This window comes from Motacilla alba, unplaced genomic scaffold (assembly GCF_015832195.1).
Source record: "Motacilla alba alba isolate MOTALB_02 unplaced genomic scaffold, Motacilla_alba_V1.0_pri HiC_scaffold_35, whole genome shotgun sequence".
In the NCBI taxonomy this organism is placed as follows: Eukaryota; Metazoa; Chordata; class Aves; order Passeriformes; family Motacillidae; genus Motacilla; species Motacilla alba.
The window spans coordinates 816,740-837,064 of record NW_024037447.1 but is presented as its reverse complement, the minus strand read 5'-3'; the positions used below and the strand labels follow the sequence as shown (position 1 = coordinate 837,064).

General features: G+C 44.1%; 1 protein-coding gene across 1 annotated transcript in view; it reads right to left on the bottom strand.

Moving 5' to 3' along the window:
- PRMT5 (protein arginine methyltransferase 5) overlaps positions 1 to 20,325 on the bottom strand; it is a 39,130-nt gene that overhangs the window by 2,239 nt on the left and 16,566 nt on the right. The window contains exons 8-15 of the mRNA XM_038126545.1: positions 18,380 to 18,541; positions 15,863 to 15,940; positions 14,811 to 14,869; positions 10,703 to 10,825; positions 7,524 to 7,699; positions 6,478 to 6,587; positions 4,040 to 4,133; positions 2,301 to 2,417 (exon numbers count right to left, since the gene is read on the bottom strand). Coding sequence (XP_037982473.1) covers positions 2,301 to 2,417; positions 4,040 to 4,133; positions 6,478 to 6,587; positions 7,524 to 7,699; positions 10,703 to 10,825; positions 14,811 to 14,869; positions 15,863 to 15,940; positions 18,380 to 18,541 — 919 coding nt within the window. The remainder of the gene's footprint in view (positions 1 to 2,300; positions 2,418 to 4,039; positions 4,134 to 6,477; positions 6,588 to 7,523; positions 7,700 to 10,702; positions 10,826 to 14,810; positions 14,870 to 15,862; positions 15,941 to 18,379; positions 18,542 to 20,325) is intronic.

The following is a 20,325-nucleotide window of genomic DNA, read 5'->3' as shown; positions in this document are numbered from 1 at the left end:
AAAAAAAATCCCAAATCACCCCAAATTCCCAATTTTCCACCATTCCCAAATTCCCCAAAATTCAAATCCCCAAATTTCCCCGTTTTTACCCCCCAAAAATCTAATTTTTTCCACAAAAATTCACATTTTTCTCCCAATTTTTCTCCTCAAAATTCAAATTTTTCTCCATTTTTTTCCTTAACCATTTTCATTATTCCAGAAATAAAAATTTTCCCCGATTTGTCCCAAATTTTTCCCCTAAAAATTCTGATTTTTCCCCTAAAATTTCCTATTTTTATTAAAATTTTTCCTTTTTTAACCCAAAATTACCATTTAACCTGAAAAAAAGAAACATTTCCCCCAAATTTTACCATTTTTGTCCTAAAAATCCTAATTTCCCCACAAACCGTACCCTATTTTTTCCCAAATTCCCCAATTTTTGAACCAAAAAAATCTCAATTTTTTTCCAAAATTTTCCTCCCAATTTTTTTCCCAAATTCCCCCAATTTTTTTCCCCAAAACTTTCAATTTTCTTTTAATTTTTTTCCAAACCTCCTCAAATTCTTTAAAAAAAAAATTAAATTTTTTCCAAAATATTTCCTCCAATTTTTTCCCAAAACCCCTATTTTTTTTTTCAAGAAAAGTTCGATTTTTTTCAAAAAATTCATCGAAATTCTCCCCAAATTTCCCAATTTTTACCCCAAAAAATTCAATTTTTTCTCCAAACTTCATCCATTTTTTCCCCCCTAATTTCCTGATTTATTCACCAAAAATTTTCAAAGTTTTCCCAAAATTTTCCTCCGATTTTTTAACAAAAATATTCCATTTTTCCCAAAAAATTAATCCCATTTTTTTCCCAAATTCCCCATTTTTTTCCCCAAAAATTTTCTATTTTTTCCAAACAACTTCCTCCCGTTTTTTTCCCCACAATTTCCCCCAAAATTCCCCTTTTTCCCAGATTTTTCCCCCAAATTTTCCCTGCACCGCCCCTTTCTCACCTGGCCACGCCCCCCGTGCCCCACCCCGCTAAGCCCCGCCCCAAACGCTAAACCACGCCCACATTTCACTCCCTTAGCCTCATTTCCACCGATTTTTTTCCATTTCCCCCCCAATTTTCTCAGTTTCCCCCCAAAATTTCTGCTCCTCCCTCCATGGCCACACCCCCATGGCCACACCCCCATGGCCACACCCCTTTAGGCCCCTCCCCAAATGCAAGCCACGCCCACTTTTCACTCCCTTAGCCTCAATTCCTTCCATTTTTCCATTTCCCCCGACTTTACCCCAAATTTTCTCATTTTTTACCCTAATTTTTCCATTCCGAATTAAGCCACGCCCCCAGTGCCACACCCCTTTAAGCCCCTCCCCAATCCAAACCCCGCCCCTTTTTTTCCCTTAATCTCCTTTTTTTCCCCCATTTTTCCTCCATTTTCCGCCCAAATTTTTTCATTTCCCCCCCGATTTTCTCCCTCCTCCCACCCCGGAGCCACGCCCCGCTAAGCCCCGCCCCAAATGCCAAACCACGCCCACTTTCTACTCCCTTGGCCTCATTTCTCCCCAATATTTTTCCATTTTTTCTCCTTTTTCTGCCCAAATTTTTTTCATTTCCCTCCCAAACTACTTCTGCTCCCTACATGGCCACGCCCACACAGCCACACCCCTTTAAGCCCCTCCCCAACCCAAACCCCGCCCCTTTTTTTCCCTTTATCTCCATTTCCCCCCCATTTTTCCACCGTTTTCTGCCCAAATTTTTTCATTTCCCCCCCGATTTTCTCCCGCCTCCAACCCCGGAGCCACGCCCCGCTAAGCCCCGCCCCAAATGCCAAACCACGCCCACTTTTTACTCCCTTAGCCTAATTCCTCCCCAATATTTTCCCATTTTTCCCAATTTTTCCCAATTTTTCCCCCAAATTTCTTCATTTCCCCCCAAAACTTCTTCCGTTTCCTACGTGGCCACGCCCACACAGCCACACCCCCTTAAGCTCCTCCCCCAACCCAAACCCCACCCCTTTTCCTTACTTTATCTCCATTTTCTTCCCATTTTTCCTCCATTTTTCACCCAAATTTTTTCATTTCTCCCCCGAATTTCTCCCACCTCCCACCCAGCCCCACCCCGGAGCCACACCCCGCTAAGCCCCGCCCCAAATGCCAAACCACGCCCACTTTTAACCCCTTTAGCCTCATTTCTCCCCAATATTTTTCCATTTTCCCCCCATTTTTTCTCCTTTTTCCGCCCAAATTTTTTCATTTCTCCCCCGGTTTTCTCCTCCCTCCCACGCCGAGGCCCCGCCCCGCTAAGCCCCGCCCCCCGGCCCCGCCCTCACTGAGGGTGACGTCGCCGTAGAGCCGCGTCTCGAAGTAGCCGGCGAAGCCGTGCAGGACGGTGCCCACCTGCACCTGCCAGCTGAGCTCCGTGTAGCGGCTGTTGTCAGGGGAAGGGTCTGGAAAAGCCCAAAAATTCCCAAATTTTTGTCCACAATTTTCAGCATTTTTTGGAATTTTTTCATATTTTTTCCGCAATTTTTTAGAGGTTTTTTCAAATTTTTTTTGCGTTTTCTTTGCGTTTTTTTTCCTGATTTTTTCTGGTTTTTTTCAGATTTTTTGAGGCCTTTTCCCAATATTTTTTCAGAATTTTTTTTCGTGGTTTTCCCGTTTTTTATCCTGATTTTCTGATGATTTTTATCTTGATTTTCTGATGATTTTTATCCTAATTATTCTGGTTTTTCGGGTATTTTTCCCAGATTTTGGGGGGTTTCTTTCTTATTTTTTTGATGTTTTTGCTGTGGATTTTCTCCCGATTTTGGGGATTTTTTTCCTGATTTTTTCTGAGATTTTTAAAGGCTTTTTTTCCTAAAATTTGGAGAATTTTTTGTTCAATTTTGGTTAAATTTTGTCAGGGGAAGGGTCTGGAAAACCCAAAAATTCCCTAATTTTTGTCCCCAATTTTCAGCACTTTTTGGGAATTTTTTTGTATTTTTCCCGCAATTTTTTCAATTTTTTTTTACATTTTTTTTCCTGATTTTTCTGGGGGTTTTTTTCTGATTTTTGAGGCCTTTTCCTGATATTTTTTCAGATTTTTTTTTCTCGGTTTTTTGGATTTTTTTCCTGATTTTCTGATGATTTTTTTCCTGATTTTCTGATGATTTTTATCCTGATTATTCTGATATTTTGGGGGATTTTTTCCTGATTTCGGGGGGTTTATTTCTCATTTCCTGGATGTTTTTCCGGCAAATTTTCTCCTGATTTTGGGGATTTTTTTTCCTGATTATTTCTAAAATTTTAGAGGGGTTTTTCTTCTCCTAAAAACCAGAATTTTTGTTCAATTTTGGTCACTTTTTTCTGGAATTTTTAAAGGGAATTTTTCCTAAAATTTGGAAAAATTTTTATTCAATTTTGGTTAAATTTTGTTGCAATTTTTTGGGGTAAATTTTGTCAGGGGAAGGGTCTGGAAAACCCAAAAATTCCCACATTTTTCTCCCCAATTTTCATCACTTTTACAATTTTTTCATATTTTTCTGCAATTTTTTCAATTTTTTCCTTTTTTTTTTTTGCATTTTTTTCCTGATTTTTCTGGGGTTTTTTTCTGATTTTTTGAGGGCTTTTCCCAATATTTTTTCAGAAATTTTTTTTTTTCGGTTTTGAGGATTTTTCTCCCTGATTTTCTGATGATTTTAATCCTGATTATTCTGATTTTTGGGCTATTTTTTCCCTGAAATTTTCAGGAATTTTCCTGAAATCTTTTCCCTTTTTCAGACTCTTTTTGGGAATTTTAAGATGTTTTATTTCCCCTAAATTTCGAAGATTTTTGATCAACCTCTCACCTTTTTTTCTGCAATTCTGGGAGATTTTTTCCTAGAATTTTCTGGGTTTTTTCCCACATTTTTGCTTAAATTAGGGGATTTTTTTTCGGAATTTTCACCTTTTTCTCTTGGCATTTTCACCGTTTTTCCCCAAAATTTTTGGCATTTTTTCCTAATTTTTCCCCTGACTTTCCCTGAAATTTCCTGGACTTTTCCCCGAGGATCTCCGGGATTTTCCCGGCTGTTTCCGGAACGTTCCTCACCGGGATTGGGGTGCTGGAAGGTGAAGCAGGGCAGCGGCGGCGCCACCTGGTGGAAGTTGTGCAGCCTCACCACGTACGGGGTCTCGAACTGCGCCTGCAAAATTCCCCCAAATTTCCCCAAAAAACTCCAATTTTCCCCTTTTAGCCCCAAATTCCCTCAATTTTCCCCATTTTCTTCTTCTCTATCCTCCCAAAATTCCCATTTCTTCCCCGTTTTTCTCCCAAATTTTCCCATTTTTCCCGTTTTTTTTCCAGTTTCCCCATTTTTTCCCCCGCTTTTCTGCCATTTCCCCATTTTTTTTCCAACTTTTCCCATTTTTTCTGGGTTTTTTACCCGATTTCTTCCTTTTTTCCCCCATTTTGCCCCCAAAAATCCCATTTTCTCCCCCAAATGTGCCCATTTTTCCCCCCCTTTCCCCCATTTTTCCTATCTTCCCCCCATTTTTCCCATTTTCCCCCATTTCCCTCCCAAATAATCCCATTTCCCCCCAACTTTTCCCATTTTCCCCCATTTCCCCCCCTTTTTTTCCAATTTTCCCCAATTTTTACTACATTTTCCCCCATTTTGCCCCCAATTTCCCCCCATTTTCCCCATTTTTCCCCATTTCTTCCCAAAATTTTCCCAATATCCCCCCATTTTCCCCATTTTTGGCATTTTCCCCATTTTTCCCATTTCCTCCCCAAATTTCCCATTTCCCCCCATTTCCCCCCATTTCACCCCCAATTTTCCCCCATTTCCCTCCATGTTCCCCCCATGTTTTCCACATTTCTTCCTGAAATTTTCCCATTTTCCCCATTTTCCCCCAATTTTCCCCCATTTCCCCCCATTTTCTCCCCAAATTTTCCCATTTCCTCCCATTTTCCCCCATATTTCCCCCCAAATTTCCCCATTTTCCCCCCATTTTATCCCCATTTCCCCCCAATTTTCCCATTTCCCCCCCCCATTTTTCCCGTTTCCCCCATTTTATCCCCATTTCCCCCCATTTTTCCCATTTTCCCCCCCCGTTTTTTCCATTTTTCCCCATTTTCCCCCATTTTCTCATTTCCCTCCCAATTTTTCCCCATTTTCCTCCCAAAAATCCCATTTCCCCCCCAAATTTCCCCATTTCCCCCCCATTTTCTCCCCAAATTTTCCCATTTTTCCCGTTTCCCCCTGTTTTTTTCCCATTTCCCCCCATTTTTTCCCCATTTCCCCCCAAATTTTCCCATTTCCTCCCAATTTTCCCCATTTCCCCCCATATTTTTCCCCATTTCCCCCCATTTCCCCCCCAAATTTCCCATTTCACCCCCAATTTCCCCCATTTTTTCCCCATCTTCGCCCCCAAATTTCCCCATTTTCCCCCATTTCCCCCCCATTTTTCCCCCCATTTTCCCCCATTTCACCCTCAATTTTCCCCCATTTCCCTCCATGTTCCCCCCATGTTTTCCCCATTTCTTCCTGAAATTTTCCCATTTTCCCCCATTTTTCCCATTTTTCCCCATTTCCCCCCATTTTCCCCATTTCCCCCCCTAATTTTCCCATTTCCTCCCAATTTTCCCCATTTCCCCCCCCCAAATTTCCCCATTTTCCCCCATTTCCCCCCATTTTTCCCCATTTCCCCCCCCCATTTTTTTCCCATTTTATCTCCATTTCCCCCCCGTTTTTTTCCCATTTCCCCCCCATTTTTACCCCATTTTCCCCCATTTTTTCCCCCATTTTCCCCCATTTTTACCCCATTTTCCCCCATTTTTCCCCACTTCCCCAATTTCCCCCCCATTTCCCCCCCCAAATTTTCCCATTTCCTCCCCCAATTTTCCCCATTTCCCCCATATTTTTCCCCATTTCCCCCTATTTCCCCCCCAAATTTCCCATTTCACCCCCAATTTCCCCCATTTTTTTCCCCCATTTCCCCCCCAAATTTCCCCATTTCCCCCCATATTTTCCCATTTTATCCCCATTTCCCCCCCATTTTTTCCCATTTTCCCCCATATTTTTCCCCATTTCCCCCCGTTTTTTCCCGTTTCCCCCCCCGTTTTTTCCCATTTCTCCCCGTTTTTTTCCCATTTTCCCCCATATTTGTCCCGTTTCCCCCCGTTTTTTTTCCCATTTTCCCCCCGTCATTTTTTCCCGTTTTCCCCCCAAAATCCCATTTTCCCCCCATTTCCCCCCCCATTTTATCCCCGTTTCCCCCCGTTTTTTCCCCGTTTCCCCCCCGTTTTTCCCCATTTCCCCCCCCCCGTTTTTTCCCATTTCCCCCCGTTTTTTTTCCCATTTTCCCCCCCATTTTTCCCCGTTTCCCCCCGTTTTTTTTCCCCATTTCCCCCCCCCGTTTTTTTCCCCATTTCCCCCCCGTTTTTTCCCCATTTTCCCCCCCGTTTTTCCTGTTTTCCCCCCCGTTTTTTCCCCATTTTCCCCCCGTTTTTTTCCCGTTTCCCCCCGTTTTTGCCCCGTTCCGTACCTCGGGGTGCCGGTCGTGCTCGCGGCAGCCGCGCACCTCGTTGTAGAGCTTGGAGGAGGAGACGGGCGCCAGGAAGGAGGTGTACGACTGCGGGATGGACACGCCGTCCTCTGACCCCAAAAACACCCCAAAAACGCAAATTCAGGATCACCAAAAACCCCAATTCCGCCCACACCAAATTCCCCAAAAAATCCCTTTTTTTCACCAAAAAACCCCAATTTTTCCGCTTAAAAATACGATTTTTCCCCCAAAAAAACCCAATTTTTTCCGCTTAAAAATCCTTTTTTTTTCCCCTTAAAAATCCCATTTTTTTCTCCCCCGTTTCCACCCCAAAAATCGCTTCTTTCCCCCCAAAAGAAATAAAATTTTTTCCCCAAAAAAATTCCAATTTTTCCCCCCTTAAAAAAATCCAATTTTTTCCCCTCAAAAACCCAATTTCTTCCTCAGAAAAATGAGACTTTTACCCACAAAAAAAAATCGCATTTTTTTTCCCACTTTTGTGCCGATTTTCCCTTTTTTATTCCCATTTTTATTCCTATTTTTCCTTTCCTTTTTTCCATTTTCTCCATTTTCTGCCCATTTTCCCCCAAAATTTCCCCCAATTTTTTCCTGCCTTTTTTTTCCCATTCCAAATTTTTCCTCTCCTCTTCCCCCACCCTTTCCCCCCATTTTCCCCAATTTCCCCCCCATTTTTTTCCCCACTTTTGTGCCAATTTTCCCCTTTTTATCCCCATTTTTTCATTATTTTCCCGTTTTCCCCATTTTTTGCCCATTTTCCCCCAAATTTTTTCCACTTTAATTTTCCCCTTTTTTTTCCCATTCCCAATTTTTCCTCACCCCTTCCCCCACCCTTTCCCCCCATTTTCCCCAAATCCCCCCCATTTTCCCCCCACTTTTGTGCCGCTTTTCCCATTTTTTCTCCATTTTTTGCCCGTTTTTCCCCATTTTTTCCCCGTTTTTCCCCCGTTTTTCCCCCGTTTCTCCCCGGATTTTCTCGGGGTTTTTTTTGCCCGTTTTCCCCGTTTCTCGCCCCGTTTCTCACCCACCTTTGAGGCAGCCCCGGGCCCCGTCCAGGCACTCGGGGGACAGCTCGTTGTCCCCGAAGGAGCCCAGCAGCTCCGACACCACCAGGTCGGCCGGCTCGGGCGCGGCCCAGCCCCGCATGTCCCGCGACACCACCGACACCTGCGAGCCCCACTCCTCCCACTGGCAGTTCTCCAGCCTGATCAGCCGCAATTAGCACTAATTAGCTCGTTAGCAATCGTTAATAACCCCCCAATCGATCTGGACGCCGTTCCGATCAGGGATCAATGAGTTATCGGTGATCAATAACCCCCATTGCCCCCCCTATGCCACTTTTCTGCTCTCAATTAGCACCAATTAGTCTTCATTAATGCATTAACAGCTCTCATTCATGTTAATTAGCACTAATGAGCTCATTAATAGTCACTAATAACCCCCCCCAATCGATCAGGACGAGGTTCCGATCAGGGATCAATGAGTTATCGGTGATCAATAACCCCCACTGCACCCCCTATGCCGCTTTTCTGCTCTCAATTAGCACCAATTAGTCTTCATTAATGCATTAACAGCTCTCATTCATGTTAATTATCCCTAATGAGCTCATTAATAATCATTAATAACCCCCCAATCGATCAGGACGAGGTTCCGATCAGGGATCAATGAGTTATCGGTGATCAATAACCCCCATTGCACCCCCTATGCCACTTTTCTGCTCTCAATTAGCACCAATTAGTCTTAATTAATGCATTAATAGCTCTCATTCATGTTAATTAGCACTAATGAGCTCATTAATAATCGCTAATAACCCCCCAATCGATCTGGACGAGGTTCCGATCAGGGATCAATGAGTTATCGGTGATCAATAACCCCCATTGCACCCCCTATGCCACTTTTCTGCTCTCAATTAGCACCAATTAGTCTTAATTAATGCATTAATAGCTCCCATTCATGTTAATTAGCCCTAATTAGCTCGTTAATAATCACTAATAAGCCCCCAATCGATCAGGATGCAATTCCGATCAGGGATCAATGAGTTATCGGTGATCAATAACCCCCATTGCACCCCTTATGCCACTTTTCTGCTCTTAATTAGCCCTAATTAGTCCTAATTAATGCATTCATAGCTCCCATTCATGTTAATTAGCACTAATTAGCTCATTAATAACCGTTAATAACCCCCAATCGATCTGGACGCCATTCCGATCAGGGATCAATGAGTTATCGGTGATCAATAACCCCCATTGAACCCCCTATGCCACTTTTCTGCTCTCAATTAGCACCAATTAGTCTTCATTAATGCATTAACAGCTCTCATTCATGTTAATTAGCACTAATGAGCTTGTTAATAATCATTAATAATGCCCCAATCGATCAGGATGAGGTTCCGATCAGGGATCAATGAGTTATCGGTGATCAATAACCCCCACTGCACCCCCTATGCCCTTTTTTTGCCCTTAATTAGCCCTAATTAGCCTTAATTAAAGCATTCATAGCTGCCATTCATGTTAATTAGCACTAATGAGCTCGTTAATAATCGCTAATAGCCCCCAATCGATCAGGACGAGGTTCCGATCAGGGATCAATAAGTTATTGGTGATCAATAACCCGCCCCCATCCCCCTGCCGGCCGTTGATCGGGATCAGAGCCCACAGGCGGGAATTGATCGCTATTGATCGGTATTGATTGGGAATTAATGGGTTATTGATCAGTATCGATTAGGTTATTGATCGGGTATTGATCGGTATTGATTGGGAATTAATGGGTTATTGATCGGTATCGATTAGGTTATTGATCGGGTATTGATCGGTATTGATTGGGAATTAATGGGTTATTGATCAGGATTGATGGGTTATTGATGGGTTATTGATCAATCCTAAGGGCTATTGATGGGTTATTGATGGGTTATTGATGGGTTATTGATCAATACTAAAGGCTATTGACGGGTATTGATAGGTTATTGATGGGTATTGATGGGTTATTGATGGGTTATTGATCAATACTAAGGGCTATTGATGGGTTATTGATGGGTTATTGATGGGTTATTGATCAATACTAAAGGCTATTGATGGTTATTGATGGGTATTGGTGGGTTATTGATCAATCCTAAGGGCTATTGGTGGGTTATTGATAGGTTATTGATGGGTTATTGATCAATACTAAGGGCTATTGCTGGATATTGATGGTTATTGATGGGTTATTGATCAATACTAAGGGCTATTGATGGGTTATTGATGGGTTATTGATCAATACTAAAGGCTATTGATGGATATTGATGCTTATTGATGGGTTATTGATGGGTTATTGATCCATACTAAAGGCTATTGATGGATATTGATGGGTATTGATGGGTTATTGATGGGTTATTGATCCATACTAAAGGCTATTGATGGATATTGATGGTTATTGATGGGTATTGGTGGGTTATTGATCAATCCTAAGGGCTATTGATGGGTTATTGATGGGTTATTGATGGGTTATTGATCAATACTAAGGGCTATTGATGGGTATTGATGGGTTATTGATGGGTTATTGATCAATACTAAAGGCTATTGATGGATATTGATGGGTATTGATGGGTATTGGTGGGTTATTGATCAATACTAAGGGCTATTGATGGGTATTGATGGGTATTGATGAGTTATTGATCAATACTAAGGGCTATTGATGGGTTATTGATGGGTATTGATTGGTATTGGTGGGTTATTGATGGGTATTGATGGGTACTGATCAATACTAAAGGTTATTGATGGGTATTGATGGGTATTGATGGGTATTGATGGGTTATTGATGGGTATTGACGGGTTATCGATGGGTTATAGATCAGTATTGATGGGTATTGATGGGTATTGATGGGTTATTGATGGGCATCGATGGGTATCGATGGGTTATTGATCAGTATTGATGGGTATTGATCAGTATTGATCGGTATTGATGGGTATTGATGGGTTATTGATGGGCATCGATGGGTATCGATGGGTATTAATTGGTTATTGGTAAGTATTGATCAGTATGGACCATATTGATGGGTATTGATGGTTATCAATCGGCTCTCGATGGGTTATTGATCAGTATCGATGGGTTATCGATGGGTTATTGATCAGTTATTGATGGGTATTGATCAGTATTGATGGATATTGATGGGTATCGATGGGTTATCGATGGGTTATGGATGGGTTATCGATGGGTTATCGATCAGACTCACGTCACCACGGCGTTGGGGTTCTTCTCGACGGCGTAGAGCCGCACCCGCGCCCCGGCCTGGCGAGCGGCGCGCAGCACGGCGGCCACCAGCGGGCCCCGCCCGGCGCCCAGCACCATCACCACCCTGGAAACACCAAAATCGGGATAATTCACCCAAAAAACCCCAAAAACCCACCCAGAAACCCCAAAAAACCCAAAAAACACCCCAAAAAAACCCAAAATCCACCCCAAAATCCCCCCTGAGCACGGCGGCCACCAGCGGGCCCCGCCCGGCGCCCAGCACCATCACCACCCTAAAAACACCAAAATCCCCCAAAATCACCCCAAAATCGGTGTCAGGAACCGCAAAAACCCCAAAATCACCCCAAAAACCCCAAAAACCCCACCCAGAAACCCGAAAAACCCCAAAATCCACCCCAAAATCCCCCCTGAGCACGGCGGCCACCAGTGGGCCCCGCCCGGCGCCCAGCACCATCACCACCCTAAAAACACCAAAATCACCCAAAATCACCCCAAAATCAGGGTCAGGAACCACAAAAACCCAAAAAAACCACCCCAAAAAACCCCAAAAAACACAAAATTCACCCCAGAAAACCCCAAAATGAGAAAATCCACCCCCAAAAATGGGTCAGGAGCCCCAAAAAACCACCCCAAAAATCACCCTAAAAACCCCAAAATTCACCCCAAAATCGGAGATAGACCCCAAAACCCCAAAATCCCCCAAATTCACCCCAAAATAACCCAAAAAATGGGTCAGGAGCCCAAAAAACCCCAAAATCCTCCAAATTCACCACAAAAGCACCCCAAAAATGGGTCAGGAACCCCAAAAACCCCAAAATCCACCCCAAAATCCCCCCTGAGCACGGCGGCCACCAGCGGGCCCCGCCCGGCGCCCAGCACCATCACCACCCTAAAAACACCAAAATCACCCAAAATCACCCCAAAACCACCCCAAAAACCCCAAAGTCACCCAAATTCACCCCAAAATCAGGGTCAGGAACCACAAAAACCCAAAAAAACCACCCCAAAAAAACCCCAAAAAACACAAAATTCACCCCAAAAACCCCAAAATGGGAAAATTCACCCCAAAAATGGGTCTGGAACCCCAAAAACCCAAAAACCACCCCAAAAACCCCAAAATCCACCCCAGAAAACCCCAAAATGAGAAAATCCACCCCCAAAAATGGGTCTGGAACCCCGAAAAACCACCCCAAAAATCACCCTAAAAACCCCAACATTCACCCCAAAATCGGAGATAGACCCCAAAACCCCAAAATCCCCCAAACTCACCCCAAAATAACCCAAAAAATGGGTGAGGAAAACCCCAAAATCACCCAAATTCACCCCAAAATCGGGGTCGGGAAACCCAAAAACACCAAAAACCACCCCAAAAAAACCCCAAAAATGGGAAAATTCACCCCAAAAACCCCCTTGAAATAGGAAAATTCACCCCAAAATCACCAAAATTCACCCCAAAAGTGGGTCAGGAACCCCAAAAACCCCAAAATCCCCCAAATTCACCCCAAAATTGCCCCCAAAATGGGAAAATTCACCCAAAAAAAACCCAAAAATTGAAAAATTCACCCCAAAACTGGAGTTGGAACCACAAAAACCCCAAAAATCCCACGCAGAAACCCCAAAAATGGGAAAATTCACCCCAAAATCCCCCCAAAATGACCAATATTCATCCCAAAAGTGGGTCAGGAACCCCAAAAAACCCAAAATCCCCCAAATTCACCCCAAAAATGGGGCAGGAACCACAAAAACCCCTAAACCACCCCAAAAAAAACCCAAAAAACCCCAAAATTCACCCCCAAAAACCCCAAAAATGGGAGAACTCAGCCAAAACTGGGTCAGGAACCAAAAACCCCCAAAATCGCCCCAAAAATGAGAAAATTCACCCCAAAAATTGGTCAGGAAGCCAAAAAAACCCCAAAATCGCCCAAATTCACCCCAAAAAGCACCCCAAAAATGGGAAAATTCAACCCGAAAGAGGGCGAATTTGGGGTGATTTGGGGTGAATTTTGGGGGATTTTGGGGTGAATTTTGGGGTTATTTTTGGGGGATTTTGGGCTGAATTTTGGGTCAATTTTGGGGTTATTTTTGGGGTAATTTTGGGTGAATTTTGGGTTAATTTTTGCTGGAATTTCGGTGATGTTTGGGTGAATTTTGTGTAAATTTTGGGTGATTTTGGGGTAATTTTGGGGTGAATTTCCGGGAAATTTTGGGTGAATTTTAGGGAATTTTGGGGTAATTTTTGGCGACTTTTGGGGTAATTTTTGGGGTGAATTTTGGGTGATTTTGGGGTAATTTTTGGGTAATTTTGAGGTGAATTTTGTGTAAATTTTGGGGTGATTTTTGTGTAAATTTTGGGTGATTTTTGGGGTCATTTTGGGGTGAATTTTGTGTAAATTTTGGGTTGAATTTCGGTGATTTTTGGGTAAATTTCGGCTGAATTTTGTGTGATTTTGTGTAAATTTTAGGGTGAATTTGGGTGATTTTTCGGGGAATTTTGGGGTGAATTTTGGGTGAATTTTGGGGTAAATTTTTGTGATTTTTGGGGTAATTTTGGGGTAATTGTGGGGTGATTTTGGGCAAATTTTGGGGTAATTTTGGAGTGAATTTTGGTGATTTTTAGGGTAATTTTGAGTGAATTTTGGGGTAATTTTGGGGTGAATTTGGGGTGAATTTTCGTGATTTTGGGGGTAATTTTGGGTGATTTTTGGGGTGAATTTGGGGTAATTTTGGGTTGAATTTGGATGAATTTTGGGGTGATTTTTGGGATAGATTTGGGGTAATTTTGGGGTAATTTCGGGTGAATTTTGGGGTGATTTTGGGATAATTTGGGGGTGATTTTTGGGGTGAATTTCAGTGATTTTTGGGGTGAATTTCGGTGATTTTGGGGTAATTTTGGGGTGATTTTGGGGTAACTTTTTGGTAATTTTGGGGTGATTTTTGGGGTAATTTTGGGGTGATTTTGGGTGATTTTGGGGGTGATTTTTCGGGTAATTTTTGGGGTAATTTTTTGGTAATTTCGGGGTAATTTTGGGGTCATTTTGGGGTGATTTTTGTGTCAATTTTGGGTTGATTTTTGGGGTGATTTTTTGATAATTTTTGGGTGATTTTTGGGGTGATTTTGGGGTGAATTTTGGGGTGAATTTTGGGGCAATTTGGGGTGAATGTCGGGTGTTTTTTGGGGTTATTTTCGGGTGATTTTGGGGTGATTTTGGGTGATTTTGGGGTGATTTTGGGTGATTTTGGCTGATTTTGGGGTGATTTTTGGGGTGAATTTCGGTGATTTTTGAGGTGATTTTTGGGGTAATTTTGGGGTGATTTTTGGGGTAATTTTTTGGTAATTTCGGGGTCATTTTGGGGTGATTTTTGGGGTGATTTTTGGCTGATTTTGGGGTGATTTTGGGGTGATTTTGTGTAAATTTTTGGGGTCATTTTGGGGTGATTTTGGCTGATTTCGGGGTGATTTTTGGGGTAATTTTGGGCTGATTTTGGGGTGATTTTGGGATAATTTTTGGGGTGATTTTGGGGTGATTTTGGGGGTCATTTTGGGGTAATTTTTGGCTGATTTCAGGGTGATTTTTGGGGTGATTTTGGGGTGATTTTCGGATAATTTTTGGGGTGATTTTGGGGTGATTTCGGGGTGATTTTTGGGGTGATTTCGGGGTGATTTTTGGAGTGAATTTCGGTGATTTTTGAGGTGATTTTTGGGGTAATTTTTTGGTAATTTCGGGGTCATTTTGGGGTGATTTTTGGGGTAATTTTGGGGTGATTTTGGGGTGATTTTGGGGTGATTTTGGGGTGATTTTGGGGTGATTTTGGGGTGAATTTTGGTGATTTTTGAGGTGATTTTGGGGTGATTTTGGGGTAATTTTTGGCTGATTTCGGGGTGATTTTTGGGGTGATTTTGGGGTGATTTTGGGGTGATTTTGGGCTGATTTTGGGGTGAATTTTGGTGATTTTTGAGGTGATTTTGGGGTGATTTTGGGGTAATTTTTGGCTGATTTTGGGGTGATTTTTGGGGTGATTTTGGGGTGATTTTGGGGTGATTTTGGGGTGATTTTGGGGTGATTTTGAGGTGAATTTTGGGCACTCACTGCACGTTGGTCTCTCGCTCCCCCTCAGGGACTCGGTCCTGCAGGCACCTGAAGATGGCCTGCGATTATGCAAATTTATGCAAATCAGAGAGGGTGGCCACGCCCAAACACCCCCATCAGGCAGCCTACACAAACCATGGGAGTGGCTATGCAAATTAGGAAGGCAGCCACACCCATCACAGCTATGACATGCAAATTAAAGACCAGTGTATGCAAATTAGGGGCACCTGCATGCAAATCAAAGCTGCTCCATGCAAATTAGGAGCGCTGTTATGCAAATTAGACCCACATAAAGCATGAACATTCCCCCAGAAAAGGCGTGGCTATGCAAATTAAGCCCATTTTTAAATGGCCTTGATGTTAGTTTTATGTAAATCATGTGTTTTTATGCAAATTAGGAACACAGCACAGCGAATAGGGTTGCGCTATGCAAATGTAATAATTAGCATGCAAACAGGCTCATTAACATGGAAATCAGGAATGTTATACAACTGCAATGAAGTTTATGCAAATTAGCGTCGTAATAATGCAAATCATCTGTTAAATTATGCAAATTGCCAATTAAACCATGCAAATAGCAGACAGAACTATGCAAATCACTGACTAAATTATGCATATTACTTATTGAATATTGTAATCCAAATAACGTGCCACACAAACCAGCTGTTTAGCTATTCAAGTCACTAATTAGCATATGCAAATCAATCATTAACACAGATCATCAATCAGCGTATGCTAATCAGCAGCTAATTCATTCAGATCAGAAACTCCTGTAATTTTATGATGATTCATGCAAATGGGATCATTCTACGCAACCCCTCGATTTGTTTATGCAAATTGCTGAATAATTCATGCTAGCCACAGACTATTTTGCATAAATTGCTAATTTATGCAAATGAAGGGAGAGCTGGCTCTGAGAACACGGAAAGGGACCAGAGGGGAGGCGGCCATGCAAAACAGCAGGGTGAATATGCAAATGAGGGTTAAAGAAGGCGGGGAACGGGTGAGGAGGCGGGCGTGGCTATGCAGATGAGATGCAAATGAGGGCGCACCTGCTGGTACTGGCAGTACTTGATGGGGTCCTTCTCGAACACCTCGTACGTCTGCGACTCCAGGTTGTCCATCAGCGGCTGGGGGCCCCAAAAACCAGGGAATGCACCCCGAAAACGGCACAGAGGAGCCCCAAAATCACCCCAAAAATGGCCCAAAATCCACCCCAAAAATGGCCCAAAATGCACCCCGAAAACGGCACAGAGGCGCCCCAAAATCACCCCAAAATCACCCAAAAATGGCCCAAAATTCACCCCGAAAACGGAGCAAAGGCGCCCCAAAATCACCCCAAAATCACCCAAAAATGGCCCAAAATGCACCCCGAAAACGGCACAGAGTCGCCCCAAAATCACCCCAAAATCCACCCCAAAAACGGAGCAAAATTCACCCCAAAAACGGCACAGAGGCGCCCCAAAATCACCCCAAAATCCACCCCAAAAATGGCCCAAAATTCACCCCGAAAACGGCACAGAGGCGCCCCAAAATCACCCCAAAATTCACCCCAAAAACGGAGCAAAGGCGCCCCAAAATCACACAAAAATCACCCCAGAAACCAGAAAAATTCACCCCAAAATCACACAAAAATAGCCCAAATTTCACCCCAAAAACGGCCTAAGGCACCCCAAAATCACCCCAAAAATCACCCAAAATGGCACAAAAATCACCCAAAATGGCCCAAAAAATTACCCCAAAAATGGCCCAAAATTCACCCCAAAGTCACACAAAAATAGCCCAAAATTCACCCAAAAATTGGCCCAAAGGCACCCCAGAAATGGCCCAAAATTCACCCCAAAAATGGCCAAAAGGCACCCCAAAATCACCCCAAAAATCACCCCAAAATGGCAGAAAAATCACACAAAAATCACCCCAAAATTCACCCCAAAATCACACAAAAATCACCCCAAAATTCACCCCAAAAATGGCCCAAAGGCACCCCAAAATCACCCCAAAATTCATCCCCAAAATGGCAGAAAAATCACACAAAAATCACCCCAAAATTCACCCCAAAAATGGCCCAAATTTCACCCCAAAATCACCCAAAATCACCCCAAAATGGCCCAAATTTCACCCCAAAAACGGAGCAAAGGCATCCCAAAATCACCCCAAAATCACCCCAAAATCCACCCAAAAATGGCCCAAAATTCACCCCAAAATCACACAAAAATAGCCCAAAATTCACCCCAAAAATGGCCCAAAGGCGCCCCAAAATTCACCCCAAAATTCACCCAAAAATGACCCAAATTTGACCCCAAAATTCACCCCAAAAACCACCCAAAAATAACCCAAAAATATCCCAAAATTCACCTCAAATTCAGAAAAAAATTCCCCAAAATTCCCCAAAATTCCCTCAAAATCGACCCAAAATCGATCCAAATTTATCTGGGGTGAACTGGGTTATACTGGGAGGGACTGGGAGCAAACTGGGAGGGACTGGGATAAACTGGGAGGGACTGGGATAAACTGGGAGGGACTGGGATTAAACTGGGATCAACTGGGATCAAACTGGGAGGGACTGGGATAAACTGGGAGGGACTGGGATAAACTGGGAGAGGATTTGAGGTCACTGGGAGAGAATTTGGGGTTACTGGGAGTGACTGGTTTGGGGTTTGGGTTACTGGGAGCGACTGGTTTGGGGTTACTGGGAGTGACTGGTTTGGGGTTTGGGGTTACTGGGAGTGACTGGTTTGGGGTTTGGGGTTACTGGTTTGGGGTTTGGGGTTACTGGGAGTGACTGGTTTGGGGTTTGGGGTTACTGGGAGTGACTGGTTTGGGGTTTGGGGTTACTGGGAGTGACTGGTTTGAGTTACTGGGAGTGACTGGTTTGGGGTTTGGGGTTACTGGGAGTGACTGGTTTGGGGTTTGGGGTTACTGGTTTGGGGTTTGGGGTTACTGGGGGGTTACCGGGGGGTTCCCAGTGGGTCACTGGTCTGAACTGGTGTGAACTGGTGTGAACTGGTCTCACCTGCAGCGGGCTCTGCAGGTAGTCCTCGCTACTGGGGCTTACTGGTTTGGGGTTTGGGGTTACTGGGAGTGACTGGTTTGGGGTTTGGGGTTCCTGGGAGTTACTGGGCAGCACTGGGGGGTTACTGGGGGGTTCCCAGGGGGTTACTGGTCTGAACTGGTCTGAACTGGTGTGAACTGGTGTGAACTGGTGTGAACTGGTCTCACCTGCAGCGGGCTCTGCAGGTAATCCTCGCTACTGGGGGTTACTGGTTTGGGGTTTGGGGTTACTGGGAGTTACTGAGCAGCACTGGGGGGTTACTGGGGGGTTCCCAGTGGGTCACTGGTGTGAACTGGTGTGAACTGGTGTGAACTGGTGTGAACTGGTGTGAACTGGTCTCACCTGCAGCGGGCTCTGCAGGTAATCCTCGCTACTGGGGGTTACTGGTTTGGGGTTTGGGGTTACTGGGAGTTACTGAGCAGCACTGGGGGGTTACTGGGGGGTTCCCAGTGGGTCACTGGTGTGAACTGGTGTGAACTGGTGTGAACTGGTGTGAACTGGTGTGAACTGGTCTCACCTGCAGCGGGCTCTGCAGGTAGTCCTCGTAGCCGCGCGCGTACAGCTCGTAGGCCGAGGGGGGCGGGCGGTGCTGGCCCAGGTGCTCCAGGTACTGCAGGTAGGCCGAGAGCGGGCGCCCGCCGTGCCGGGGACAGCCCTGCACGATGATCTGCACGTCCAGCTGGGGGGAGACCAGTATAAACCAGTATGGACCAGTATGGACCAGTATGGACCAGTATAAACCAGTATAGAACAATATACAGCAATATACACTGCAATAAACCAGTATAAACCAGTATAAACCAGTATAAACCACTGCCGGGGACAGCCCTGCACGATGATCTGCACGTCCAGCTGGGGGGAGAAACCAGTAAAAACCAGTATGGACCAGTATGGACCAGTATGGACCAGTATGAACCAGTATAGAACAATATACAGCAATATACACTGCAATAAACCAGTATAAACCAGTATAAACCAGTATAAACCAGTATAAACCAGTATAAACCACTGCCGGGGACAGCCCTGCACGATGATCTGCATGTCCAGCTGGGGGGGGACCAGTAAAAACCAGTATGGACCAGTATGGACCAGTATGGACCAGTATGGACCAGTATGGACCAGTATAAACCAGTATAGAACAATATACAGCAATATACACTGCAATAAACCAGTATAAACCAGTATAAACCAGTATAAACCAGTATAGAGCAATGCCCGGGGACAGCCCTGCACGATGATCTGCACGTCCAGCTGGGGGGGGACCAGTAAAAACCAGTATGGACCAGTATAAACCAGTATAAACCAGTACAGAGCAATCTACACCAGTATGAACCACTATAAACCAGTATAAACCATTATAAACCAGTGCCGGGGACAGCCCTGCACGATGATCTGCACGTCCAGCTGGGGGGAGACCAGTATAAACCAGTATAAACCAGTATGGACCAGTATGAACCAGTATGGACCAATATGAACCAGTATAGACCAATATGAACCAGTATAGAACAATATACAGCAATATACACTGCTATAAACCACTATAAACCAGTATAAACCAGTATAAACCAGTATAAACCAGTAAAAACCAGTATGAACCAGTATGAACCAGTATGGACCAGTATAGAACAATATACAGCAATATACACTGCTATAAACCACTATAAACCAGTATAAACCAGTACAGAGCAATCTACACCAGTATGAACCACTATAAACCATTATAAACCAGTGCCGGGGACAGCCCTGCACGATGATCTGCACGTCCAGCTGGGGGGGGACCAGTAAAAACCAGTATGGACCAGTATGGACCAGTATGGACCAGTATGGACCAGTAAGAACCAGTATAGAACAATATACAGCAATATACACTGCAATAAACCAGTATAAACCAGTATAAACCAGTATAAACCACTGCCGGGGACAGCCCTGCACGATGATCTGCACGTCCAGCTGGGGGGAGACCAGTAAAAACCAGTATGGACCAGTATGGACCAGTACAGAGCAATCTACACCAGTATGAACCACTATAAACCAGTAACCCCAAATCCTCATTTTCCCCCATTTCCCCCCATTTTTCCCTGTTTTTGACCCTTTTTCCACCCCAAACCCCCTCAAATCCCCTCCCAGCACCCTCCCAGTATAAACCAGTACAAACCAGTAACCACCAGTCCCAAACCAGTACAAACCAGTAACCCCAAAACCTCATTTCCCCCCATTTCCCCCCTGTTTTCCCCATTTTTGACCCTTTTTCCACCCCAAACCCCCTCAAATCCCCTTCCGGTGCCCTCCCAGTATAAACCAGTACAAACCAGTAACTCCCAGTCCCAAACCAGTACAAACCAGTACAAACCAGTAACCCCAAATCCTCATTTTCACCCATTTCCCCCCATTTTTCCCAAATTCCCCCCATTTTTAACCCATTTTTGACCCTTTTTTCACCCGAAACCCCCCCAAAATCCCCTC